At 55.4% G+C, this 27191-nt stretch overlaps 1 protein-coding gene across 1 annotated transcript in view; it reads left to right on the top strand.

Moving 5' to 3' along the window:
* LOC133342171 (glucagon-like peptide 1 receptor) overlaps window positions 1-27191 on the top strand; it is a 72100-nt gene that overhangs the window by 10474 nt on the left and 34435 nt on the right. The window contains exons 3-4 of the mRNA XM_061551138.1: window positions 6556-6661; window positions 7602-7709. Coding sequence (XP_061407122.1) covers window positions 6556-6661; window positions 7602-7709 — 214 coding nt within the window. The remainder of the gene's footprint in view (window positions 1-6555; window positions 6662-7601; window positions 7710-27191) is intronic.

The following is a 27191-nucleotide window of genomic DNA, read 5'->3' as shown; positions in this document are numbered from 1 at the left end:
GAGGTTCTCGGCGCTCAGCAGCACTCCTATGATAGTGGCTGGCGCTAACACGGTAGTGACATCAATTACATCACGACAAATGTGTAGTGTCTAGTGTAGTGTGTGGAGTGAGTGTGTAGTGTATAGTGAGTGTGTGTGTGTAGTGTATAGTGTGTGTTTAGTGTATAGTGAGTGTGTGTAGTGTATATTGAGTGTGTGTGTAGTGTATAGTGAGTGTGTGTGTAGTGAGTGTGTATAGTGTATAGTGAGTGTGTGTGTGTAGTGTATAGTGAATGTGTGTAATGAGTGTAGTGTGTGTAGGGAGTGTGTGTAGTAAGTGTGTGTAGTGTATAGTGAGTGTGTGTGTGTAGTTTATAGTGAGTGTGTGTAGTGTATAGTGAGTGTGTGTAGTAAGTGTGTGTAGTGTATAGTGTGTGTAGTGTATAGTGTGTGTCGTGTATAGTGTGTGTGTGTAATGAGTGTAATGTGTATAGTGTATGTCTAGTGAGTGTGTGTAGTGTATAGTGTGTGTAGTGTATAGTCAGTGTGTGTAGTGTATAGTGTGTGTGTGTAATGAGTGTAGTGTCTATAGTGTGTGTGTAGTGTCTAGTGAGTGTGGGTGTGTAGTGTATAGTGTGTGTGTAGTGTCTAGTGAGTGTGGGTGTGTAGTGTATAGTGTGTGTGTAGTGTCTAGTGAGTGTGTGTCGTGTATAGTGAGTGTGTGTAATGAGTGTAGTCACTGTAGTGTGTGCAGGGAGTTTGCCGGCCCTGATTACATGTTTTCGTGAAGGGGTCACGGGGCGAGCCCTGCACGGAATAAACGTGACCCCCCCCCCCAACCCCGCGGTGCTGAACATGACCACCGCATTCGCCCGGGTCACGTGGTCATGCAGGGAGAGGGATGAGAGCCTTGATCCTGGGGGGGAGGGGAGGGGCCACGGGATCCGCGGGGTGCCCGGAGAAGGAGGAGGCGTTGATACCCAGAGCCCAACACGTGTGTTGTGTACGTGTGTGCAATAATCAGCACTGGGGAGACAAATGCGGCCGGGCGTGGTTCTGGCCACAACAAACGACGCTTGTGCGCCATCCCCGGCCTTCACAGGTGCTCGTGAACAGAATTGGCCCCAACAGTCCGCGAAGCCGGCTTTTCAAGTTCGATTTCTGCTCACGGTCACAACATCGGTGGTGTTGGCCACACCACCAACAACTTCGTGCAGGCCTTTGCCGTAGTTTGCTACTCGCTGACAGCACTTGCCCCAACAGTCTGTCCAAGGCTATACGGGGGATTTTTAAAATTGTCTGTGCACACGCGCGCGCGTGCGTGCGTGGCCCCGTGACGATGTTTGATGCAGGCCGCGTGCGGGGATTAGTGCAACGCGTAAAGGTCGCGGGTGTGAGTTGGGTCACGCTGCAAAGACAAAGATCCCCCGTATAGCCTCAACAGACTGTTGGCGAGCACCTATGAGGAGCACCGTCCCACTTACTCATTCAAGGCCGAGTCTCTCGTCGCACACACGCAGAGAGGCAAAGATCTCCCATGTAGCCCTAACCGAATTTTGGGGCAAGTGCTGCTGTTAGCGAGCACCTATGAAGGCACAGGCCGGGTGTGGGTGGCCAGCACCACGCCCAGGTACAGTACTCTTTTGAGGCTGAGTCAACTTAGGGGGAGGACCAGGACTGCTTCATAAAATCAGATTGTAGGGGCAAGTGCTGTTAGCGAGCACCTATGAAGGCCGGCACGGCACACGAGGGGGTGGGTGACCAGCACCACGCCCGACCGCCTTTGTCTCCCCACACCGCACGAGGCTGAGTCGACCTAGGGGAGGTACAGAACCGATTCGAATAATCGTCGCTGGTGCTGGCCGTGAGCGGGAATCGAACTCGGGTCGCCGGGTTCGTAGCGCAGCGTAGCGCTAACCGCTGCACCACCGCTCCCCCACTCTCCACTGATGTCACACAACACCGCACACGCGGCCGCCAAGGGCGGCGCCAGAGGAGATGCAAGGTAGCCGTGTTTGCGGCTGTAGGGGTGATCGGGCGATGACATCTTTCCCCTCCCATCGCCCCCCCCCCCACCACCACCACCAGTGAAACCCGTGAAGGTGAGACGAGGTTAGAGGAGTGGGGGGGCTACACGTGGCAGGCGATAGACGACTGTGGAGACAGCAGCGTGGGTGGGTGGGCGTTGAGTGGCACCATAACCTCTGGCTCGCCAGGAGATGGCAGCAGAGCGAAGTGTGGACTGATCGCCATCTGTCTCAATATGTACGGGGATAGAGCGTTGTCCCCTCGCTCGCTCGCGTTGAGCTCCGGTTTTCTTCCCACGTGGATAATAATAATAAACACGACTCGTCATTGATTAGCAGCAGCAGCACGGCCCCTCCTGAAAAAAGACCCCAGTGTAGCTCTCTCCTGGATAGATGCAAAGTAAAAGTGTCTACCCCCTCCAGCGTAAGCCCCCCATAGCCCCCTTCCCCCCACGTGTGCTGAGAAGTTAAAGGCGCAGCCCTGCAAACTGCTCGCTCACCCCACTGCTGGCGGAAGAGCCTCCGCTGGAGGGCGCTCTAAGGAGCCCCCTTAATAGGATATTTGGCCTACTCTTCCACACACTAGCTAAACGCGTTGCAAGAGGTGGGGGATACCCACACTCTACCCCACCTCACCACACGACGACCTGCCAATAGACTTAACTACGGAGTTACTGGTGGACAGAGGCGAGGCTGGGCTTCTGCTGGTGGCGGGTGGGGTGAGTTTAAGAAACTTTTGCACCGTTGTTTCAAATGCCGCGCCGGGGAAATCGACACATCACAGGCGCCATTGTCTTCACCTCCGGCAGCCCCCCTCCACCTCTACCCCCACCTCGACATCCCCACCCCCTACCTCCACCCCCCAACCCCACCCCCCCACCTCCACCCCCCAACCCCACCCCCCCACCTCCACCCCCCAACCCCCACCCCCCACCTCCACCCCCTACCTCCACCTCGACCCCCCCACCTCCACCCCCCCACCTCTACCCCCCCACCCCCAACCCCCACCCCCCCACCCCCACCCCCTACCTCCACCCCCCCACCTCGGCCCCCCGACCTCGACCCCTCCACCTCTCCCAACTGCCGGGGAGGGGGGCGGGGCTGCGGGATTCGCCCCGCCCCTCGCGGTGGGGGGGGGGGGGCGCGCGCGCGCTGGCGGCTGATGCGCGGCACGCGCACAGAGACACGGAGACACGCGGGGAGACAGACTCACTCCGATCCCGCAGAACCGGCGCTCATCACCGCTCCCACGTCCAGTGAGTGGCTCGTGTCTCTGTGCCCTGTGTGTCTCTGTGCCCCAGTGTGTCTTCGTCTGTGCGTCTCTGTGCCCCAGTGTGTCTTCATCTGTGTGTCTCTGTGTCCCAGTGTATATTCGTCTCTATGTCCCGTGTCTCTGTGCCCTGTGTGTCTCTGTGTCCCAGTGTGTCTTCGTCTGTGTGTCTCTGTGTCCCAGCGTGTCTTAATCTCTATGTCCCGTGTCTCTGTGCTGCGTCCCCGTGTCTCTGTGTCCCAGTGTTCTTCGTCTGTATGTCCCGTGTCTCTGTGTCCCAGTGTGTCTCCGTCTCTATGTCCCGTCTCTCTGTGTCCTGTGTCTCTGTGTCCCAGTGTGTCTTCGTCTGTACGTCCGGTGTCTCTTTCCCAGTGTTTCTTCGTCTGTCCGTCCCTTGTCTATTTCGCAGTGTGTCTCCGTCTCTGTGTCCCGGTGTCTCTGTGTCTCTATGACCCCGCGTCTCTGTGTCCCCATGTCATTGTTACCCCGTCTCTCTGTCAATCGTATTTTCCCGTGTCTCTGTATTCTGGTGTCTCTGTGTCCCCCGTTTCTCTCCGCGTGTCCGTGTCCCCGTTTTCTATGCTTCACTGTCCCATGTCAAGGGTCGTTCTGCCCCCGTGTCGCTGTGTCCCCGTGTATCAACGGCTCGTGTCTGCGCGTCTTGTATGCTCTGTCTATCGGTGTCCCCGTGTCTCTGTGCCCTGAGTCCCCGTGTCTCTCTACTCCTTGTCTCCGTGTCCCGTCTTGCTTTGCCCTGTGTCTCGTGTCCAGCGAACACGGGACAAAGAGAGAGATACAACACACAACTCGCACACACACAGATAGACACTTGGACATACATACAAACACACGAAGAGACAGACATAGAATGTGCGTCTTTGTCTTTGTGTGGGCATGTTCGTGTGTGGGGAGCGGTGGTGCAACCGCTGCACTACGAAACAGGTAGCTTCCCCAAGGCCGACTCAGCCTCAAATCAGTTCTTGGTGCGGTCTGTAAACATCGCCACTGGGGAGACAAAGGCGGTCGGGCGTGATGTTGGTCACCCACCCTCTCGTGTGCCGTGCCGGCCTTCATAGGTGCTCGCTAACAGCACTCGTCCCAACAGTCTGTTGAGGCTATACGGGGGATCTTTGTCTTGTCTTTGTTAGCTTGTGTGTCGGTGTGTGTATGTAGAGGTGCTCGCTAAAAGCACTTGCCCCAAGAGTCCGGTAAAGTAAAAAAGGCGAAACGGAGGATGTTTGTCTTTGTTAAGGGAGTGAGTTTAGCGAGTCGTGGTGAGCGCGCTGCGATATGAATCCGGACAGCGGACGAGTTGGATTCCCGCTCTGGCGGTCCACATCAGTGGTCAAATACCCAAAAATGTTAACACTTATAAGGGACCGTCGTTTTTAATGGGGAAAGAACGGATAATACTGCACTGTAAACATGATAACAAATGTGTACGTGAATAGCTTCAAAGAGTATCCACTACTTCGCTATCATTGTGGCCTTCAGAGCCCGGATGCACATTTCTTGCGATGTGTGTTGCATCAGGGGCCATCCATGTAGTAGATACGCCTAAATCTGTCAAAACTTGATGCCTCCTCCCCTCCTACCTGTACGCACGCGGACTTTTTACACCCCCCCCCCCACTTGCATACGAACGCATGACGCACCCCCCCCCCCCCCCCCCCACAGAATCCTATAGAACGGCCGATATTTAATCCACGCAGAAACGATCAAGGATGAATAATATTCACGTGTTTACGCAAACAGATAGTCCACACCGTCGGTATATCTAACTCATTTGGAGTCCAATGTAGACACATTATTATCGAGGCTTCACCCCCCCCCCCACCCCGTTTCCTCTGCTACGATCATTGTCAGTAGACCCCCCCCCCCCATACGCAAACTACGCATTTGGGTTAACCCCCCTTCCCTGGACTATGAAATCTGAAGCGTGTTCACGGGGTTCTCACCTGAACGCGTCCCCCGCTGCGGTGCGTCAGCCCCATCGCTGCGGAGACGAAGGCGGCGACCGGGGCGTGGGTGCCGGCCACCCACTTCCTCGCGTGCCTTGCCGCCCTCCATCGGTGCTCGCCAGCGGCGCTTGCCCCAACAGTCTGCCCGAGGCTTGATCTGTTCGCCGCGTTGGTTAGTTCGTGCGTGTGACTTCGTGCGTGTGGGGAGCGGTGGTGCAGCGGTTAGCGCTATGCTGCGCTACGAAGCCGGCCACACGGGTTCGATTCCCACTCACGGCCAACACCCGGTGACGATTATCTAAACCCGTCCTGGGCCTCCCCTAGGTCTACTCGGCCTCAAATGAGTACCCGGTGCGACGTGTCAACATCGTCACGAGGGAGACAAAGGCGGCCGGGCGTGGTGCATTGGACACCAACCCCCTCGTGTGCCCGCCTTTATAGGTGCTCGCTAACAGCACTTGCCCCTACAGTCTGTTAAGGCTACACGGGGGGGGGGATCTTTGTCTTTGTGCCAGTGCAGCGCGTGCGTCATCGTGTCTCGGATAGTGACGAGGAGGAGGTGGTGGGCGGGGGGGTGATGAGCTGGTAGGGGGTGACGGGGGGAGGGAGGTCGTGAAAGCGGACGTGTGGCCACGTGAGCGTCGTGTTTGTGATCTTCCTCTCGCCCGCTCGGCCGCTGCCTCCCGTGCCGCTGGAGCTGCCGCGGGATGACGCGTGGAGGGAGCGAGGATTCGTTCGGAACGAGTCCCCGTGTCCCCGCGTCCTCACACCATACGCACGCGTTCTCACGTCTCGCCTCCTTTGGTTGTGTGTTGAACGTCTGTCTTGTCTCACGTGTCCCAGTGCCCACCTGCTTGTGTCCGCTAGTCCCCGCGAGGTCATGTAATGGTAATGAGTTGCTGTGATACGTGGAGAATAATTGGTATACTCACGTCCCCGTTTTCGTATGTCCCCCTCTTCCTGTGTCTCTTGTATCCTAGCGTCCCCACGTCCCCGTGTTCCCATATTCCTGTGTCTCTGTGTCTTCATACAGTGATTATAATTAGTTGCACTATATAATATGTTCCCATGTCCTGGTATCTCTATGTCCCGTGTCCCCGTGTCTCCATGTCTATGGGTCTCGGTGTCCCATGTCCCATTTCCCCGTGACTCTGCGCGTGTCTCCCGGATCTCTGCGTGTCTCCGGATGTCCTCCGCGTCTCCCCCGGGTATCCCCCCCCCCCCCCCCAATGTCCCCCGGGTGTCCCCCGTGTCTCTGCGTGTCTCTGCGTGTCCCCCGTGTCTCTTGAGTCGCCGCGTGTCCGCGTGTCTCCCCCAGCAGTCCCCGCGCTCCATGCTGTCGCGCACGGTGGAGCGGTGGAAGGAGTACCGCACTCGCTGCCTCGACGAGATGGAGTCCACGCCGTACCCCTCACACGCAGCCGGTGCGTGGCACACGGCCCAGTCTCACAGACCTCCTCCTCATCCTCCTCCTCATCCTCCACCTCATCCTCCACCTTATCCTCCACCTCATCTTCCTCCCTCCTCATTCTCTCTGTTCGCCTGTAAATCATCGCTCTCATTCCCCGTCTCCTTTTCCTCCTCCTCTGTCTCCTCTTCTGTGTCCATTATCACTTGTCATCCTCTGTCTCCACCTCCACCTGTCTCCTCTACCTTCCTCCTCCGTCTTCTCCTCTGTCTCCACCTCTACCTGTCTCCTCACCCTCCTCCTCTGCCTCCTGCCTCTATCTTCTAGTCGAGCAGCAGTAGTAGCAGCACCAGTTGCAGTGGAGCCTACACAGACTGCACGGGGTGACTGCTTGTCTACACACGGTGTTGGAGGAAGTGCCGTTAGCGATTGGCACATATGAAGGCCGGAACGACGCACGAGGGAGTGGTGTTGCCAGAACCACGCCCGGCCGTCTTTGTCTCCCCAGTGCTGATGTGTACACAATGCGCCCACGAACACGCACATACACAAAGGTCGCCCCACGCTTCGGGTCGTTGTGCGTGACGAAGCAGCGCTCACTACGCAAGATTAAAATGAAAACACGTGCGGGTCCAGGGGGGTGGGGGGGAGCAGGGGGGGGCGATGGAAGTAGGGGTGCTCCAGTGTGTCCCTGCGTCTCAGCCGCTGTCCCCGTGTCTCCAGCTCTACGGTCTGTCCTCTTACCTTGACACTTGTCTCATCTACGTCCGTGTCCCCGTGTCTCCCCTCGTGTCTCCCCCCGTGTCCCACCTCGTGTCCCCGTGTCTCACCCTGCGTCTCACCTTGTGTCTCACCTCGTGTCCCCGTGTCTCACCCTGTGTCTCACCCTGTGTCTCACCTTGCGTCCCCGTGTCTCACCCCGTGTCTCACCCCATGTCCCCGTGTGCGCCACGCAGGCCGCTACTGTAACCGCACGTTTGACAGCTACGTGTGCTGGCCGGACGGTCTCCCGGGGCAGAGCGTGAACGTGAGCTGCCCCCCCTACCTGCCCTGGTCCGACAGCGGTAGGGACCTGCCGTGACACCACCTGACCCCACTGACCCCATCCTAACCGCACTCGACTATTTTCCGACCCCTTCACGACCTCATCCTGACCCCACCCTAACCTCACCCGAGCCCTTCCTGACCCCACACAGCCCCCACCTGACCTCTTCCTGACCGCCGTAGGGAGACCCCTTTCTTCATACCATGTTGACCCGACACGACCCCATCCGATCCCACCTTGACCTCGCGTGCGACGCGGCGCGACCTTTGCGCAGCATCTGGAGGCCACCGCGTCTCAAGATGCCGTGCGGCACCACGGTGTGTGACGTGCATCACGTGGGATGTCACGTGGGATATCATGCGTACTTGGTGCGCAGTGCAGGCGCTCGTGGTTTACAGCGGCGGGGAGTCGAGAGCACAGACGGCTGGGGGAAGGGGAGTTCCGTATTCACGGCAGCGGTGACGCGGAAACTCCAGCAGAAGATTGCACACTTCAGTTGACGGTCAACGTTCGGAGTGGACTGCGACCCTCAAAGGAACGGCGCCGCTCCCGTGATCCCTCACCACCCCCCTCCCTTCCCCATGACTCATAGATCAAACAAATCGCTCGACACGCCGGTGTGTGGCAGCAAGTTTGTGCGAATGCTGTCGCAAGAGGTCACACGTTTGGCGAGCCGGTCCTTCGCTGACTACGCGGTCGGTCACGGCTGGCCTTTGGAGCGCTCGCGGAACCGAGGTCGATCTCTGGCCACCGTCGCCCACGCTCGAGTTGGCGACGGAGCATTGAGGCGACCGACCGGCGGCTCGGAAGGCAGAGCACCGAGCCGGCGCCGCCGAGAGCCTGGGCTCGAATCCAGGTCTTCGCCGCTGGGTTCTCAACTGTAAAACTGTAAACTGTTTTATTTTACCAGGTAAGGCTTACTGAGCTATGTAGCTCTTTTTTGAGAAGCGACCTGGCCTCAAATGATAGCTCAATGAAGTGGCTTATCACGTGGAAATTTATAGCAGACAAAATCTCAAAACGCACGTTGATTCTTAATGTGGTGGGGGAAAACCGAAGGACCCGGAGGAAAATCCACACGACCACATGGAGAACACGCAAACTCCCAATATACAGCAGGTGTCGGGGTCGGGATCGAACCCACGACCTGTATACCATGCGAGGTAGTTAACATCTCCTATCCATCGTGATGATGAGAGATACGCAAACTCCAAATACACGGCAGGTGTCGGGGTCGGGATCGAACCCACGACGACCTCCTGTATTCCAGGCGAGATAGTTAACATATCCTACCCACCGTGATGATGAGAGCTACGCAAACTCCAAATACATGGCAGGTGTCGGGGTCGGGATCGAACCCACTACCTCCTGGATACCAGGCGAGGTAGTTAATATCTCCTACCCACCGTGGCTCCCATAGCGAGTGGAAGGTCTCAGGGTGGTCACCCATCGCTGCACACACACACACAAAAAAACCTCCCGTGACATTCAATTTCGTTGGGCTAAATGCCAGCTCTTGAGAATTAACTGCGGGTTGGCTGTAACATGCGGTGTGGATGAGAGGCCACCTTGAAGGGCTCACAGAGGTTGCTCTGTGATGTCCGCTTCCGCGGGCCGTTCCTCACCACCGAGGGTCGCACTGCTCTGCGAGAGACGAAATGGAATTCGTTGTCTCGGCACCCCGATGAGACGATCGCGATGGGGCGTAGTGGTGGTGGCGGTGGCGGTGGCGGTGGCGGTGGCGGTGGCGGTGGCGGTGGCGGTGGCGGTGGCGGTGGCGGTGGCGGTGGCGGTGGCGGTGGCGGTGGCGGTGGTGGTGGTGGGGGTGGTGGTGGTGGTGGGGGTGGTGGTGGTGGCGGTGGCGGTGGCGGTGGCGGTGGCGGTGGCGGTGGCGGTGGCGGTGGCGGTGGTGGTGGTGCAGCAGCGGCGTGAACCACCGGTTGCACCTTCGCCTTTCACCTTTACACTCAGAGTGGCGCCATCACCGCCCAGAATTCCCGGCTCCAGATCCCGCCCTGGTATCGGCGACATCTCCAGCTGCGACCAACCCAGTGTAGCCCCCGGGCATCCCCCGCCACGCCCCCACCCTAACTCCCCCCCCCCGCATCCCCCCATTTACCCCACCCCCCCCATTTACCCCACCCCCCCGGCCCGGCTTGTAAAGAACAGCTGATGACCCACGTCCAGGTCACAACGAGAACATTTTCTCTGACGCTACGGGGTGATTGGAGGGGGGCGGGGAGGGCGGGGAGGGCGGGGGGGGGGCAGGGGGAGGGGGTGCGGGGAGGATTAGGGTTATAGGCGCCCTCTGTTTCGTCATGATCTCACCATCGGCATCACGATCTGCATCATCGATATCAGCTCGCCATCATCATGATGATCGTGATCATCTTCACCTCACCATCATATTCATTACATCATCGGCGTTGCTTGAATGTGCCCGATCTGGTCGCGTCTCGCAAGCTCGGCAGCGTTGAGCCCGGTTCCTTCTTTGATGGGAGACGCCCTGGGAATGGGGCGCATGCTGCGGGCGTGGGCTGCGAGGCGGGCCAGGAGATGGCAACGCAGCAATGTATTCTTGAATCCATCTTTGCGGGGCTTTCACTGATATCCGCTCGTACGGAGGGCGGAGGGATTTCTCCGGGTTTTTTTGGTGTCGTCAATCGATTTGGCCAAAGCATCCCCGGTGTGGCAGGACCCTCCTGAAAAGGAGTCTTGAGACTCACGTTAGTCCTTTCCTGGGTAAATAAGCGCATCAGTAGCAGCAACAACAACAATAAAAAAATAACTACACGCCGTATTTCAGGCCAAAGATCCTCGCCAGTGCTCTGAGGCAAATCCACGACTTCTTAGTGCAGTGGGTCAGCAACCCAAGTAAGGAATTCGTTAGCAACAAAAAACACAACTCCGTAGTTCGAGAAGCCACGATGAACCCAATGACCGCGAGGAGGTTTTGGTCCTCAGTGGAGAACGTCACGAAGGGGCCCTTGGGGAGCCGCCGCAACCTGCGGGCTACGGAGCCGCAGGTTGCCGAGCCCTGGTCCAGCGAGCAGTACAGAGCAGGTGCAGTCGTCAGCCTGGCACGCCGCTCACCGCCGCTCACCGCCGCTCACCGCCGGTGCATTCGACGCCAGTGGCACCCGCGCCGAGGCCCGCATCTGCGCAAGGCTGAGTTTATTTTAAAAAAGACGCTGAATCGGCAGGAGATGCTGCTGGTGGCGGCGGTCAACATACGTCGCCGGCTCTGTCCGGCCGAGCCAGAGGATGGCTTCCCCTCGTCTCCCCCACCTTGCTCCCTGGGACACCCCCTCTTCCTTCCTGCCATCCCTCTCCTTCCCTCTCTCCCTGAGATCCCCCCCTTCAATCCTTTCCCAGGGCCCCCCCCCCCCTCGCTGCTGATCTCCTCCTGGCAGCTCAAAATCCTCAACTGGGCCACCCCCCCCCTCCCTCTCTGGGGTGCCTCTCCCCCCTCTCCCTCCCCAGAGTCTCCCATCCTCTTCCCTGGGCTCATCCCCCCTCTCTCTCCCTGAGCCCCCCACCTCTACCCCCTTCCTGGGGTCCCTCTTCCTCCCTGCCCCCCTCCCCTCTCCCTCCCTGAGGTCCCCCTCCCTCCCTGGGGTCCCCCCACCCCACTCCTTTCCGGGGCCCCCACCTCTACCCGACGCCGCTCCTGGCATCTCCCTCCCCAGGGTCCCAGCAGCGCTGTGCCTGATGGAGATGAATATATATTCTAGTGTGTGTAGTAGCGTGTGTAGTCGTGTGATTAGTGTGTGTCTTGGGTGTGTTTGTGTGTGCGTGCGTGCGTCAGTATGTGTGAGAAGTGTGTGTGTTTGCGCATGCATGTTTGGAGATGTCAGTGTGTGTATGTGCGCGAGTTGCTTTGATGTGTGTTGGTGAGGCTTTGCGTATGGTAAGGGTATTAGTTTGTGTTAGTGCCTTAAAGTGTATATGTTAGTGTGTATACGGATGAAATGTGGCTTACGCATGCAAATGATATTTATATATTAGTATGTTTGTTTATACTGGTAGGAACCACCTGGTTCCACCAGCCCACAGGGGATTATTGTGTCGTCCGTCCAAAAATGGGAGGGGTGGGGCTGGGTGGAGAGGGGAGGGTGGGGAGGGGCCTGAGTGTGGAGGGAGGGGCTGGGTGGGGAGGGGCTGGGTGGGGAGGGTGGGGAGGGGCTGGGCTGGGTGGGGAGGGAGGGAGAGTGGGACTGGGTGGGGGGTGGGAGGGGTGGGGCTGGGTGGGGAGGGGCTGGTCACCCCGTGTTGCCCTTATAAAACTCAACGTTTAACCTACTCACGCCGGCTTGTGCCCGCCCTCACAGTCGGGCATATTTGCGGAATACACCACGCCGCCGTTGACCCTGGCCATTGACCGAGCAACCCAACGTTCCTACCAGCTCCCTCCGCAGGAATGTGTTCTGTGTGGGGAGCGATAGTGCAGCGGTCCGCGCGCTGCGCTATGAACCCGGCCACACGGGTTCGATTCCCGCTCACGGCCAACATGAGTGACGATTATCTGAACCGGTCCCGGGCCTCTCCTAGGTCGACTCAGCCTCAAATGAGTACCTAGTGTGGTGTGTAAACATCGCCACTGGGGAGACGAAGGCGGTCAGGCGTGGTGCTGGCCACCCACCCCCTCGTGTACCGTTCTGGCCTTCATAGGTGCTCGCTAACAGCACTTGCCCCGACAGTCTGTTAAGGCTACACGGGGGATCTTTGTGTATATATTAAGATGTGCATGTTAGTCTGTGTGGCGGTAGTGTAGCGGTTAGCGCCCCGAGTTCGATTCCCGCTCACGACCAATACAATTTGCGAATATTCGAATCGCCCTCTCGGTAAGCCTGAACGAGTACCTTGTGCTATGTGCAAAACATCGGTAGTAGGGAGACAAAGGCGGCCGAGCGTGGTGTTGGCCACCCACCCTCTCGTGTGCTGCGCCAGCCTGCATAGGTGCTCGTTAACAGCACTTGCCTCAACAGCCTGTTAAAGGCGACACGAGGGGCCTTTGTCTTTAGCTGTGTGTGTGTGTGTTGTCGTGTCGCATAGAGATTAATGAGTGCCGCCTGGTTCCGTTCCACACAACTCCGCTGACAACATTCCAGAGCCACACTCCTCCAACCACTCTCACTCCTCCAACCGCTCCCACTACCCCAACCACTCTCCACAACCACCACCCTGGTAACTCCGCTGCTAATCTCAGCGTTAACTTAGCTGTTCACTCCAGTGTTAACTTTTCTGTTAACCTCAGTGTCAAGATCACGTGTGTGTGTGTGGGGAGCGGTGGCACTACGAACCCGGCGACCATGGCTCAAGGTCGACACCAGTGACGATTATCTGAACCGGTCCCGGGCCTCCCGTAAGTCGACTCAGCCTAAAATCAGTAGCTGCTGCGGTGTGTAAACATCGCCACGCCGGAGACAAAGGTGGCCGGACGTGGTGCTGGCCACCCACCCACTCGTGTGCCGTGCCAGCCTTCATAGCGGCATGCGAACAACACTTGCCCCAACAGTCCGTTAAAGGCTATACGGGGGTCTTTGTCTTTGTTATTGGTGTTTCCCAGTGGTTACTATCTGACCCGGTCATGGCCGGGCGTGGCACTGGTCACCCCCCCCCGCCCCCCGTGCGCCGTACCAGCGGCTTTCAGAGGTGTTCGCGAACGACACTTGCTTCGACAGCCTGTGTCGAGGGGTGTGTATTTTGGTGTGTGTGAGTGTATAAGTGGGTGTGTGTGTGAATGTATAAGTGTGTGTGTTTGTCTTAAGGGGTGTGTGTGTGTGTGTTCTGTGCCCCTGAGAATGAGTAAAGTGCCGGCCAAAGATGACCTTCCCATTGAACTCGTAGGGGAAAGGGGCGACGTTTGTGTGCAGGCTGCATTGCACGCCACCATTATAACTGCCGAGACCTCTGGACGGGTTCCACATAATTGGACGATTGTCTTCCTTTTTGGTGAGCCTCCCCCCTCCCCCTTTTGTAGGAAAGTGGGACCGCACTGATTGTAATGCTCTCTCCCTCGGCGTGCTGGGAAAGGTCCTGGCCCAGATGATTGAACGTCAAGGCTTGCTTGAATGCTCATGCTAAGTTATATTGAGGGATTGTTCAACATCAAAGATAACCGAGGATTCATTAAGGAGGTAGTCGAGGATGACTCGGTGCGGTCTTGGCAGGCCCGCGGAGGAGAAGCTCGCGGAGGAGAAGCCCAGGGTGGCTGTGGCGGAGCGGTGGCACAGCGGTTAGCCTGTGCTATTATTAATGAACCCAAGCCACCTGAGTTCGATTCCCGACCGCAGTGCCAACTAAGTGATTTCTCGGAACCATTCCTACCCCTCCCCCTCTACCCCCCGACTCCACTCCTTCACCAACCGACCAGAATGGCGAAGTATGGACAAACAACCTCGGTGTCCTGTGTGGTGGGGGTGGGGAGAGGGCCTTCATCCAGCAGTGAACTGACAATGGGACTGAAAATGAACTGATGATTAAGGGTCATCTTAGCGAGCCAGAGTCAGGATAGAAGCCTAGGAAATTGTAGTGTGCACCGCTCTATGAGGTTGAAATGGCATTCATCCCGTTTTGTTTTCATCCCGAATACCAAGATCATTGGATATCGTAGGGATGTGAAGCGTTCTGTGCTGCTGTGTTTTGATTTTGCGATGCCAGCAGAGGATGGACGGAGAGATTCAACAACTCCAAAATTGTCACAGTTAAAGCGATTTCGTGCTCGTGTCAGCATCGAAGCTTTGATTTCTCTTCTATTTACAGCCTTGCAGAGGCTGTGGTGGAAATTCCACAATCCTTATGGTGGGGGATGGAGGGATGAGCCCATCCATAAGACAAAACAGCTGTTGTTTGGTGCCACACAGACAGAGTGGTACTCATTTTAAACACCGCAGAGGGATGATGGCCTGAGAGGCTCAGTATTCCACAGACACATCCTCCGCAACAGAATCCTGTTGAGCTCTGTTCACTTATCTGAAAAGAGTAGGGAGAAGAGTCGTTCAATTTCAACCTATAAACTTGCTATGAAATATGTAGACTTTAGTTGATATTCGTGCATTACCTGTTTCCGTGTACAAGACCAATGAGTAGGGAAAAATTTAACCCGTAAAAACAAAGTTTTTTACTATAAATCCTTTATATGCGTGGCATCGGGGCAGCTAGAGTCCTCTCGTCCTCTGGCTTGAGATGGCTGCCACCTATGGGTCAGATGATTGTCTGCCACCATTAAGCAATTGGTAATTAAATATTTTAAAAAAATTCCCTAAACAGTGCAAAATTTTGGAAAATTAATTGTCACACACAACGAGTCTGTGTGCAAAATGTCAGCTCGATTGGATCACGGGAAGTGGGTTAAAAAACGACCGAAAGATTTGCACGGTCGTAAGCAAGCAATCGAGCAAGTGAACTTAATATAAAGGATTTAAAAATGTGTCCTCGCTGGTCAACATCGGGGCAATTCCCCAGCAGTGCTCTAAGCAAGCCTCACTCTGCATCATGAGAAAACGGAATGTTGAACGCGCTCCAGATGAAGTATGGCTCGTGTTGAGCCAGTGCAGCTGATGGAGACACTCACAGAAGGCAGTGTAGGTCGATGGGATATGCGAATTAAATACTTTTATAGATTTCTTTTAAAATCAGAATCGGAAGTTTATTTCCCACTGAATGAAGCCCATTGAGCTCAGGAGCTCTTTGTTCAAGGGTCGACTCGGCTGGCAGACAATACATCAAAGCATTACTTGATTTTGTAGATAACCTACACACTGAGCCGTCCCTAGGGGTACGCGACAAATCGGGGCGATCGCCCTGGGCCCCGCACTTTAGGGGGGGGGGCGCGCTTTGACGTCACGGTGTCAGATATGTCATGACGACTTGACACACTTCTCTTGAGATGGCATTTTATTGGAGACACGGTCACTTGACGTCAGGCAGGAGACCCCCACTGCAACAGCCCCGAGTCTCCCGCGCATCTCCCCCTTTTATACCGACACGAGGCCACGCCCCCCTTCTCGATCCTTCTCGCCGACTCTGGACGCTCGCTCCACCGCCCTCTTCCGTCGCCTGACCACGCCCCCTTCTCGAACATTCCCGCAGCCACCGGTCCCTTCGCACTCACAACTGACTCCCCCTGTCATTACCTCCCGTGGCCACTCGTGCATTTGCACCGCATGCAGGCTCCATTGTCATTAGAGATGTAATACTTGAGGTTTACTCTGATGGCGTGGGGGGGGGGCACGCGGTGTGATTTTCCTCCAGGCTCCACATCCGCCCTCTATGGACGGCCCTGCCTGCACCAAAAGGAAACCGCCACGACTTCGCTGAACGATCTGTTAAACTCGTGATGTTAAACAAGAACAAAAAGAGACATTCTTTTTCGGTTGTGCCTTGAAAAGTTTCACGTAAACAGTCTGCGAAATCCAGCCCTAAGAAGTTGCGCATCCTCGTCGTCGGTGCCAATCGCTTGCGCGACGTGTTTTCAGGAGAATCGAGGACCTCAAAGTGATATTGAGTAAGAGTTAAAAAGTGCTCGGGATTCGTAATCAATCACATCTAATTGCAAACATAAAACAAACATTATTTTTCATCGCTGCCCATGATGAACACACGATCGAGGATAAGAACATCCTGTACCTCCTTACAAGGTCGTAAATATTTACCAATGACCTGTGGCCACATATACGTACGTGGGAGATTTTTGTTTTTAAATGAAATATAAAAAAAAGTTTAATTTAGGTTTAAGGACGGTAGGAAAATGTTTAAATAATGAAGAGGGTTGAATGGACGTGGTCGAGTCGATACTAATGCAGGTCTGGGCTCTCCAGCGATTACATTTGGCGGTCTGATCACGTGCATAGCGCAGGCAGTGCATGAGAAACTTCAAGTATAAAATCTAATTTTAAGCGAGATGCCAGCTCATTCGAGATGGGCCCCCCCCCCCCCCTCTGGAACTAAATTGTATCTTCATTTTTCAAAAGTGTTTTGAAGTTTCTCTAAACACAGGGGGGGGGGGGCGGTGGGGCGGGGGTTGAGGGGGGGTTCTAAACTTAGCGCGAGGTGTCCACTGATGGTCCTCAACCACGAGGCCCTCTTCTCCGGGAATAATAAGTGGCGGCGGGTGAGAGACGGTCAGTCCAGGCGCATGGACTGACACCATCCGTCAGCAGTCTTCAACGTCTGTAAGTGACAACAAAACCAATCACGAAACGGAAATTAGTCGCGGGCCGTAACACAGCGCGATGTAACGGGTCGCGCAGATGTCTGTGTGTGCATTGCAATGCGCATCCTTTGCGCGTTGTTAAAACGCCCAGATGAGTCTCTCTCTGTCTCCTACAGCGAATGTGTCGGGAATTTTAATAGGACCCTACACCCACTGCTCGAACAATACCATCAATAGGCTAGGGCTCTGGGTTATTCTTGGTGGTTCTGGGGTCCCGGACATTGCTGCTCACAATCATCAAGGAGCTTGGCGATGGTGGGCAGGGCCTGCGGGTAACGCTACGTGGCCGGGAGTCTGAGCCATTCCCTGTTCACATTACGATGCGACAGGGATGGCCTCTGGCCCCTACGCTATTGAGCATCTTATTGAACCACGTATTTGTAGCTTTAGACTCCTTCCATGGATTTTACATCTGGTACAGATACAATGTAAGGCTGATCGATGGCGAAGTGGAGTCAGGGTGAGCGTGAATGTGTGCATATATTCTGGTGTGTGTATGTGTTGGTGCACACATTTGTGGAGCGGTGGTGCAGCGGTTAGCACGCTGCGCTACGATCCCGGCGACCCGAGTTCGATTCCCGCTCACTGCCAACACCGGTGACGATTATCTGCACCGGTAGGTTGGGCCTCCCCTAGATCGAGTCCAGCCTCAAATGAGTACCTGGTGCGACGTATAATCATCGCCACTCAGGAGACAAAGGCGGCCGGGCGTGGTGGTGCCGACCGTCCACCCTCTCATGTGCCGTGCCGGCCTCCATAGGTGCTCACCAACAGCACTCGCCCCAACAGTCTGTTAAAGGGCTATACGGATGATCCTTGTCTTTATTTGTACGCATGGATATGCAGTTATCTATACGTGGTGAGAAGGAAACTGGCACTATTTGGGCCCACGTGTAGGATGTACGGCAGCAAAAAAATGTAAAGTGTTCGCTATTGTTCGTAAAGATGGAAGGAACCGGGAAGAGAGGAAGACCTCACCGAGAATGGCTTCTTGGCAACGACATTCGAGATTGGTGCCAGAGAGATGTGGCACTAATTGAGCACATTGGCACAAGACAGAGGAAAGTAGATAACAAATAACGGCATGTGCAGTGGACACCTACGGGATCGTGGTGATGATGATCCGTGTACGGTCGTGTGTGTGTGCGTTAATGTGTGTTGGTGTGTGTGCCGGTGAACGTGTTGATGTAGGTGTGTGTGTGTTAGTGAGCGTTTTTTGAGTGAATGTGTGAGTGTTAGAGAATGAGTTGTGCGAGTGATGATTAGTGTGTTGGTGTGCGCTCGTGAGGGGGTTAGAGCGTGTGTGTGTGTGTTGATGCATGCTGGTGAGTGTAGGTGTGTGTTGGTGAATGTAAGTGTGTGTGTTGGTGAGTGTTGGTGAGTGAGTTGGGAGGGTGAGGGGGGCCACGTGGTGGTGATGATCTGGTGAGGTTGTTGGTGAGTGAGTTTGTGTTTGGTGAGCTGGTGGTGAGGTTGGTGGTAAGTTCGTAGTGAGATGGTTGTGCGCTGATGGTAGATTTTGGGGTAGGGGTGAGATCGGTGGTGAGGTGGGAGTGATTTTTCCTGGTGAGCTGGTGAGGTGGTGGTGAGTGAGGCCGAGTCTCTGGTTCTTCTTTGGGCGGTGACACGGCCCAGCGAGTAGCGCATTCTCACGTTGTTGCAGAGTCTTGCGGTTAGAATCCGGCAGTCCGCCCTGGTTATCATTGCGGGTATACTAACCGTAGGCTACTGCAGTCCTAGGCATCTGGTGCAAGTCCAAACGAGTTGTCCATTGTGTGCGGGCGTCACGGTCCAAATGTGCCAAGTGTACAACACACTTACACGCACATTATTCCATAGATTTAAATGACAATGACAAAGATGCCCCGTATAGCCTTACATAGTGTTGGGGCAAGTGCTGTTAGCGAGCACTTATGAAGGCCGGAACGGTACACGAGGGGGTGGGTGGCCAGCATCACGCCCGACCGCCTTTGTCTCCCCAGTGGCGATGTTTACGCACCGTACCAGGTACTCATTGAGGCTGAGTCGACCCAGGGGAGGACGCCGAGGACCGGTTCAGATAATCGCCACCGATATTGGCCGCAAGCCGGAATCGAACTCAGTTCGCCAGGTTCGTACCGCAGCGCCGCGCTAACCGCTGCACCACCGCTCCCCTAACAATTTGCAATCGCGCACACGCGCACGTAGCAGCGAGCATCGCTCCGTGCAAAGTGGCGTCGTGATCACTCGGCGCTGTGAGGACGGAACGAGTACAAAATGTACCGGACTGTATTGCCATCATCTTCACCACCACCACCACCGCTGCTGCTGTTACTATTTCCAGCAAAAGCCACGATCCACGTGCTCACACAGCTGTTTGTGTGTGTGCACAGACGGGCGCGGGGAATCCCAGAGTCAACAACCTCGACACGGCAACTCAATAATGGCATCTCGCTGCGCTAGCTCCGAGTGGGAGCGAGGGGATGGAAGGGGGATGCGGGGGATTTGTGTGTGTGTCGAGGGGGAGGGGTGATGGAGGCTGAGTTCCTCCCGTTCAGCTTGGCGCAGTTCATTAATTAGACATATCACATAGCAACGTGTGTGATGTATGCTCTCGTAAACTATTAAAAACGATATTAAACGATGTTTTGTTACTTTACGAGGTAAGGGACACAAATGACCGTCCAACCAAGTGGCTTATAATGTGGAAACTTGTAGCAGCCAAAACGCTCTCAACGCGTGTCGATTTTAAAATGTGGAGATGAAACCCGTAGGACCCGGAGAGAAAAATTCCACGCGACCACAGGGAGAGAGAGACACCGAAAACTCGAAATATACAGCAAGCGTCAGGGTCGGCTTCGAGCCCACGACCTCCTGTATAGCAGGCGAGGTAGTTAACATCTCGCCACCACGGCTCCCGAGCAGATTAGCTGCTGTATCTGCGGTTACTGCGTTGGCAGTGGCGCACAAACACAAATAACAACAGCGAACAACACAGCCCAACGCATCCGTCGATAAGGTTTAAGGCGGCGCGCGCTTTCATGCGAGCGGCATTACGATTCGTCATTGATATTTGTTTGTCTGGGTCGGATCGCCGCGCGAAGTAACAATGTTGTGTCGTGAAAGCCTCCTCCACCCGACAACGGTCAATTGGCAACGTTATTTCATGGGACCTCCCTTGCCAGTATCAAAAATGAGAATAGGTGTTGCCCTTTCTGGCAATGAAACAGGTGTGTCAAGATGTTAAAACAGCAAACAGAAACCTTTTTGCCAGGAATCATGTCTGCATTAACCAGACATGATTAGTTCACGTGGTTATTGCAGACATGGTTCCTTGCAAAGGTTTTCAGTTTGGTGTTTTAACATCTTAACACAACTGTTTTATTTGCCAGAAAGGGTAACACCTATTCTTATAGTAAAGTTGTTGTCACGTGATGAACAAACGTGGCCAACGGGGCAGCAACTCAACCGACTCCTCCGCACGAGACACGGGGGGAGGGCGGGCGGGCGGAGGTGGGGGGGGGCGGTGGTGGTGGGGGAGGTGAGGGGGTAGTGGGATGGGGGAGGTGGGGGGATGGTAGGTGGGGGGGAGGTGAGGGGGTGGTGGGAGGGGGAGGTGGGGGGGGGGTGGGATGGGGGAGGTGGGGGGGTGGTGGGTGGGGGGGAGGTGGGGGGGTGGTGGGATGGGGGAGGTGGGGGAGGGGTGGTGGGTGGGGGGGAGGTGGGGGGGGTGGTGGGTGGGGGGAGGTGAGGGGTGGTGGATGGGGGAGGTGGGGGGGTGGTGGATGGGGGAGGTGGGGGGGGGGTGGGTGGGGGGGAGTGAGGGGGTGGTGGGATGGGGGGAGGTGGGGGGGGTGGTGGGGGGAGGTGGGGGATGGTGGGTGGGGGGGGGTGGTGGGGGCGGGCGGGCGGGCGGAGGTGGGGGGGCGGTGGTGGGGGGGAGGTGGGTTGGGGGGAGGTGGTGGGTTGGGTGGGTGGTGGAGGGGCGGTGTTGGATGGGGTGCAGTGTCCACCCGCTTCACGAGTGGAAGATGAGGGATGTGGATCTCCCCCACCCCTCCCCGCGAGAGTCCTCCCAGAGCGTGGAACGCATGGAGCACCCCCCCCCGCACCGCAGACTTCTTGCGGGCGGGCGGGCGGGTGCTGCCATCCACCCCCCTCCGCTCGGCGTCTCAGGGAGCCGCCGCTGAAGTGGATCGCCGCTCAGCTCGAGACGCGTCCCACTCACTGTCCGCTTCTCCCGGTCGCGAGAAATGAAGTCCGTTGAGGAGCAACGGCGTGCGGCGGTGCGAGAGAGAGAGCGGTGCACGCGCGCGCGCGCTTTACAACACGTGCAACGTGCCGTAGCGGACGGACGTTCCGTGTGCTTTTGAAGAAGGGCAATTGCCCGTAACGTCACCTGTGATATATAGTTTTGCTTTTAAGGCCACACATATAGTAGTGGTATTGACGAACGTGTTGAGTGTGCTTTATTTATTTTCACCCTCCATAGTTATGAGTGAATGAGTCAATTGGCCAACGAGTGGATGAGTTGCCGAGTTAAATTTCGATTTAAAGCTTTCGTGACTGCAGCGATTCATCTTCTTGGTTCTTTCGGTAAAGTCACGTCTGACAGACCTGGGTTCACCTGACGACGGCTGCTTGCGTTGTGGCCGAAACGTCGTGAGAATTATTTTATTTTATTTTATTATTTTATTATTTCCATTCTACGTGACTTTACCGAAAGAACCAAGATGAGTTGCCGAGTTATTAAGTGATCAGGTCAATGGGTAAATTAGTGAACGCGGTGACTGAGCACAGTAGGCCCAACGGCCAGAGGTGTCAAGCGGCCAGCAGCAAACAGCACTCGTGTCAAAGTTGGACTCGATGGTAGGGTGTAGCGCATTTCTTAAATGGACTGAGGTTGTTGTTGTTGTTGTGAGAGCTTGGGGGGAAAGAGACGACGACGACGATGATGGTGGTGATGGGAGGAGGGGATTCCACAGTGGAGCAGTGCGAGGGGAGAAGCAGAAAGAGAAGTGAGGTGACCTGCGGTGTGGTGAGTGAGTGGGTGAGGGAGTGGGTGAGTGAGTGGGTGAGTGAGTGGGTGAGTGAGTGAGTGGGTGAGTGAGTGAGTGAGTGGGTGAGTGAGGGAGTGAGTGGGTGAGGGAGTGGGTGAGTGAGTGGGTGAGGGAGTGGGTGAGTGAGTGGGTGAGTGAGTGAGTGGGTGAGTGAGTGAGTAGGTGAGTGAGTGTGTGAGTGAGTGATTGGGTGAGTGAGCGGGTGAGTGAGCGGGTGAGTCAGCGGGTGAGTCAGCGGGTGAGTGAGCGGGTGAGTGAGTGGGTGAGTGAGTGGGTGAGTGAGTGTACGTTGGTGAATCAGTTATCCTTCTCGAAGATAGTCGAACAACGCAAGATTTCCGAGCATCCTCCTGCAGAGGAACAACAATAATAACAACAGCAGCAGGGGCACGAGGTCACGACGACATCGGAGGAGACTGAGTGGCTGTCAGTGACTGGATGTTTGTGAGTGTGCGTGTTTCGCTTACAGCACTTGTCAATGCGGTCTATTTGGGCTATGCGGGCGAGCTTTGTCTTTGTGTATGTCGGTGGGTAGGGGCGGTTTCTTCATTAGGGCGATTGGGCGACGCACCACCAATGTCATTCAACTACAGAGTCACGCTAGCCGTCACTGTGTCTCTGGATATAGTCCAATCAGCGTCATGTCACGTTCTGTGGAGTACCGCCTCTTTTTGGGCGATTTCCCTCCAGCTGAGAATCGCCCCGAGTGGCCCCATAGACTTACATTCAAAGATGTTTTTTTTCGAACGGGGGCGCTGTAATGCATCTCTATGGCTTCCGGGAGGGCTCGTCCTAACGTGCTTACGTCATCATACGTGCTTACGTCATCATACGTAAGCACGTTTCATCCAACAATATAATTTATTGCTACCTAGTGGAATCTTTAATAAAATAAACTTGAGTGGTTTGTTTTAATAGTGAGTATAGAAACAAACAAGATGTATTGTAAGAGTCACTTTAGTTTTCATTAATATTAAAGAAGTGAAGTTGCCTTTACATGCTTAAGCTGTTAATTTATCCATTGCATGGGTGGACCTTATCCTTATCAATCATCCAGACATTTGCCCCCCCCTGAGAGATTTTGCAGGAGCCGCCACTGTCAGTGGGTAGTGTTGGCATAGTGGTCAGCGCGCAGCGCTACGATTCTAGCGACCCAATTGTAATCCTCACAGCCAACGTCGGTGACGAACCGGTCCTGGACCTCCCCGCTAGGTCTACTCGGCCTGAAATGAGTACTTGCTGCCGTGTGTAAATATTGATACGGGGGAGACAAGGCGGCCGGGCGTGGAGCTGGCCACCCACCTACCCGTGTGCCGTGCCGGCCTACAGAAGTGATTGCTAACAGCACTTGCCCCAACAGTCTGTTGGAGGCTATATGAGGGATCTTTGTCTTTGTCGTCTAGAAAAAAAAACACCGCCCGCCTCCTCGTGGTCTCAGACGGTAACACCGCATGCTGTGCGCGAGCACTGCCTCTGGGGGTCAAGGGTGACGTTAGTCGGCCGATTACCCCCATTGTGCACTCACAGTCACCACAGCGGCCAATAGGGGCTCTGATTTGGTGATAGAGAGCCTGGTAACCCCCTCTCCAGCCTCGTGCTTGATTACCAAAGAGGCCACAAGGTGGAATGAATGCAAGCAAGTGCCGGAGACCCCCGAGCGAACAGATGTCTATGACGTGCCTTGCCACGTAAACTTTACGGCAGAGTCGGGGGACTGCATCTCCATCATCGGGGATTCCTCCAGAAACAACAGGCAAATCACTGCAGTCGACCACGTGGAGATGTCCAATTGTTCGCTCGAAGGAGAGGCGGCTTCCATTGCTCTGTCAGGAGCTAGACCGGTATCGGCACTGCCTGGACCTCTCTGGAATAAGGGAGGTGCAGTCTGGTTCTGTGTTTAATCTCTCTCTCAAATTTAGCATTCTCAGGAAGAACGTAATCAACCAGATAGGGTGTTGACTGTTATGTTATCCGACTCTCTGTTGTATCACATTACATTTCTAAGTATACTAGATTTGTGTTCCTATTTAATTTATACCTGATGATGATTGCTTGGATTGCAATCGAAACGTCGTATGCTAGTATTTAATTTAATTTATTATTTTATCCTCATACGTGACTTTACCGAAAGAACCAAAGAATAATTCCTGCAGTCACGAAAGCTCCAAATTAAGTTTGAGGTGTAGTCTCTTGTTGAAGGGGGACAGTCCTCTATTCAAAGCAGGATGACGTCAAACAACAGGGAGCAGCTGTTATTATGAATACAATTTATTCAGGGGTGCATGCGAGTCTGGTGGTTAGTTGTGGGAAGCGATGAGTCCTGGGCTATCGTGGGCTCGCCTCTCCATCACCAGGAGGAGAGAAATCGTGGTGGTAGTTGTCTACGTGCCCACCAATGATACTAATCATACTTGGCACTTTGAAACAGCTTTGGAAGAATTCTGGCAAGGCTGATTAGGCAGATGCTTTCTATAACCTGTTATAGCTGTTGGCTGAAGTGGCCCTTCGGATATGAAGTAATTTTTATTAGCTGACTTGAATACCTGAGTGGGTCATGACTCTTCTGCTCGAGTGGGAATAATTGAACAGCGTAAACCAGATCAGCTCATTAATAATAGTAAGAGGGTGCTAGATTTATGTACAGCCCATGGGCTTGTGATCACCAACACGCTGTTCCGCCGTTGATGCGGCATTGATGCGTCCACACAACATCTTAAATGCACGCCAGGTCCAAGAAAGAACATCTTATGGATAATAAATAGGCAAAACAAAGAATGCAAGCCCATATCATTGATCTTACAACTGAATATCGGTTTGCGCATCTGCACGATGCGCCTGCCATTTTCGACAGGGGTGCTGGACATCCACATAAGGACCCAATCCAAACCCACAATGGCAAGGTTGGAAGTTGAAATATGTTCCACGCTATCCACCCCCTTGTGAGTGCTGGATGGCGTGCTGTCCGTGCCAAGGGGGTGAAGAGGGCGATCTAAAAGCCCGAGGCCAGGTAAAGCGCAGAGGTTGCCTCCATAACTTATGGCCCGAGGTTTGGCGGTTTGCATTGCAATCCGCGCTTCGTGACATCCAGGCCCTTAGTCGTAACCTCGTTTAAAGGGGGTGCCCGAACACACACACGCAAAAACTCACCGCACAGTCAAAGTTAAACAAACTTTAAACAAATGGTGAAACACTAAGCAGAGCGAGCAACGGTGCGATCTGCGTGATTTTATTGCGGTCTCTGCTCGGCCTCTCGTCCGCTTGGATGTAACAGGAAAGGCTGACCCGATGGAAAACCGCCGCTGCTGTTCAATATTCCGCCACGATTTTTCGACTTGGTTAAAAATGTAGAATGGGACTGAGTGGGTGGGCCTTGAGAAGGGAGGGGGGGGCTCACCCCCCTAACCTCCTCGCCCAGCCCGGCCCGATGCTACGGCGTTGATATCAATTCATCTACCTGGATGAGATGATGGAGTTGTGGGCAATTGGATAGGATTCCCTGGTGGTTTCCATTCACTGAGAATATAGAGAGAACTTATTGTGAGCCTGGATTGTGTTCATGAGCTCACGGACTCCCGAGAGATCTGGACGCAATCCCATCGTCGGTGAGCTCCTCCGACAGGCGATGATGCTGCGTAGTCTGGGTCACGCAGCCCGCATGCTCAGCCACCGCATGGCCAAGCGGATTTTGTTTGGCCGGATAGAGGGGGATAAACGAGCGTGGCACGGGCTAAAGGAGGGATGGGCTCATGCGGTGCAGGAGGGTGTGGAGCTGAGTGGACTTGCCGATGACCGATACCAGCGGTGTCAAGATCGGCCTCTGTGGAGGAGGCTGGGTCAGTCCCCGTGACTTCCTGCCAGCAGAGAGCCTTCGACACTTCAACGTGGCCCCAAAGGTGCACCTAGCCTGGCACGAGCGCCGCGGTGACGCCACCGGCACCGAGTGGCGAACGGCTCCTGTTGTCTGTGTATGTGTGCGTATGTACCTGTGTGTATGTGTGTGCGGGGTGTCGGAAACTCTAATATTTATTCGCTCCTGTGTTTGATGTCATTAGCGGGGCTAGCGGCGCTCAGGAGCGCGCTACTCCGGCGTTCATTAGCGGTGATGGGAGGCGACACGGGGAGCGGGGAGAGAGCGAGGGGAGAGTGGAGTGTGTGGGGAGAGAGCGGGGGGGGGGGTAGAGAGGGGGGAGGGTGGAGAGTGTGGGCGGGGTTGGGGAGCGGTGTTGAGAGGACTTCGGAGTTTTAGATCGACTCAGCCTTAATTGAGTACCTGGTGCGGTGTGTCGCGACTAGGGAGACAAAGGCGGCCGGGCGTGGTGCTGGCCACCCACCCCCTCGTGTGCCGTGCCGTCCTTCATTGGTGCTCGCTAACAACACTTGCCCCAACAGTCTCTTAAGGCTATACGGGGAAGATCTTTGCATTTGCCTATGTCGTGGGGAGAGTGTGGAGAGAGGGGAGATAGAAAGGAGAGTGTGAGAGGGGAGGGGGAAGTGTGGGGAGAGTGGAGTGAGGGGAGCAAGTGAGGGAGCGTGGGGGAGAGGAGGAGGGAGGGAGGGAGGGAGGGGGGAGAAAGAGGGGAGCGTAGAGAGTGTCTGAGGAGCGAGAGGAGAGAGTGAGGTAGGGAAGGGTGTAGGGGGAGTGTGTAGAGAGGGGGGGGGGAGTGTGGAGAGAGGGGGGGTGTGTAGAGAGGGGGGCCCCTTGTGTTTGTGGAGTCACGAGCGCTCGTGTTGATGGGGTGGGGTGTTGAAGAGGTGGGGCTCTGTTTGATTGAGAGTGGGCTGAAGGGGGGGGAGGGGAGATGGGGGTAGATTGAGAGTGGGTGAAGGGGGGGATTGGAGAGGAAGGGGGGGGTGTGGGGGGAGGGGTGATTGAGAGGTTTATGAGAATCCGCGAGGATGAACGTGGCGACAGCAGCTCCACTGGGACCAGCGCACCCAAAGACAAAGGTCCCCCGTTTGGAATTTACAGACTGTTGGGGCAAGTGCTGTTAGCGAGTAACACCTACGAAGGCCGGCACGGTGCACGAGGGCGTAGGTGACCCAGCCGCACCGGGAACTCATTTAAAGCTGAGTCGACCTAGGGGAGGCCTCGATCGGTTCAAATATTCGTCACCGATGTTGAACTCTGGCCGCCGGGGTCGTAGTGCAGTTTCGCTAACCGCTGCGCCACCGCTCCCATTGTGCCTGCCCCAATCTGGGATTCCGCGTCAAACTTTGTTGAAGTGGTCCGCTGAGACTCGGGGTG

This window comes from Lethenteron reissneri, chromosome 14 (assembly GCF_015708825.2).
Source record: "Lethenteron reissneri isolate LAM-NWPU_2019-01 chromosome 14, ASM1570882v1, whole genome shotgun sequence".
Lineage (NCBI taxonomy): Eukaryota > Metazoa > Chordata > Hyperoartia > Petromyzontiformes > Petromyzontidae > Lethenteron > Lethenteron reissneri.
This window is presented reverse-complemented; position numbering and strand designations above follow the sequence as displayed.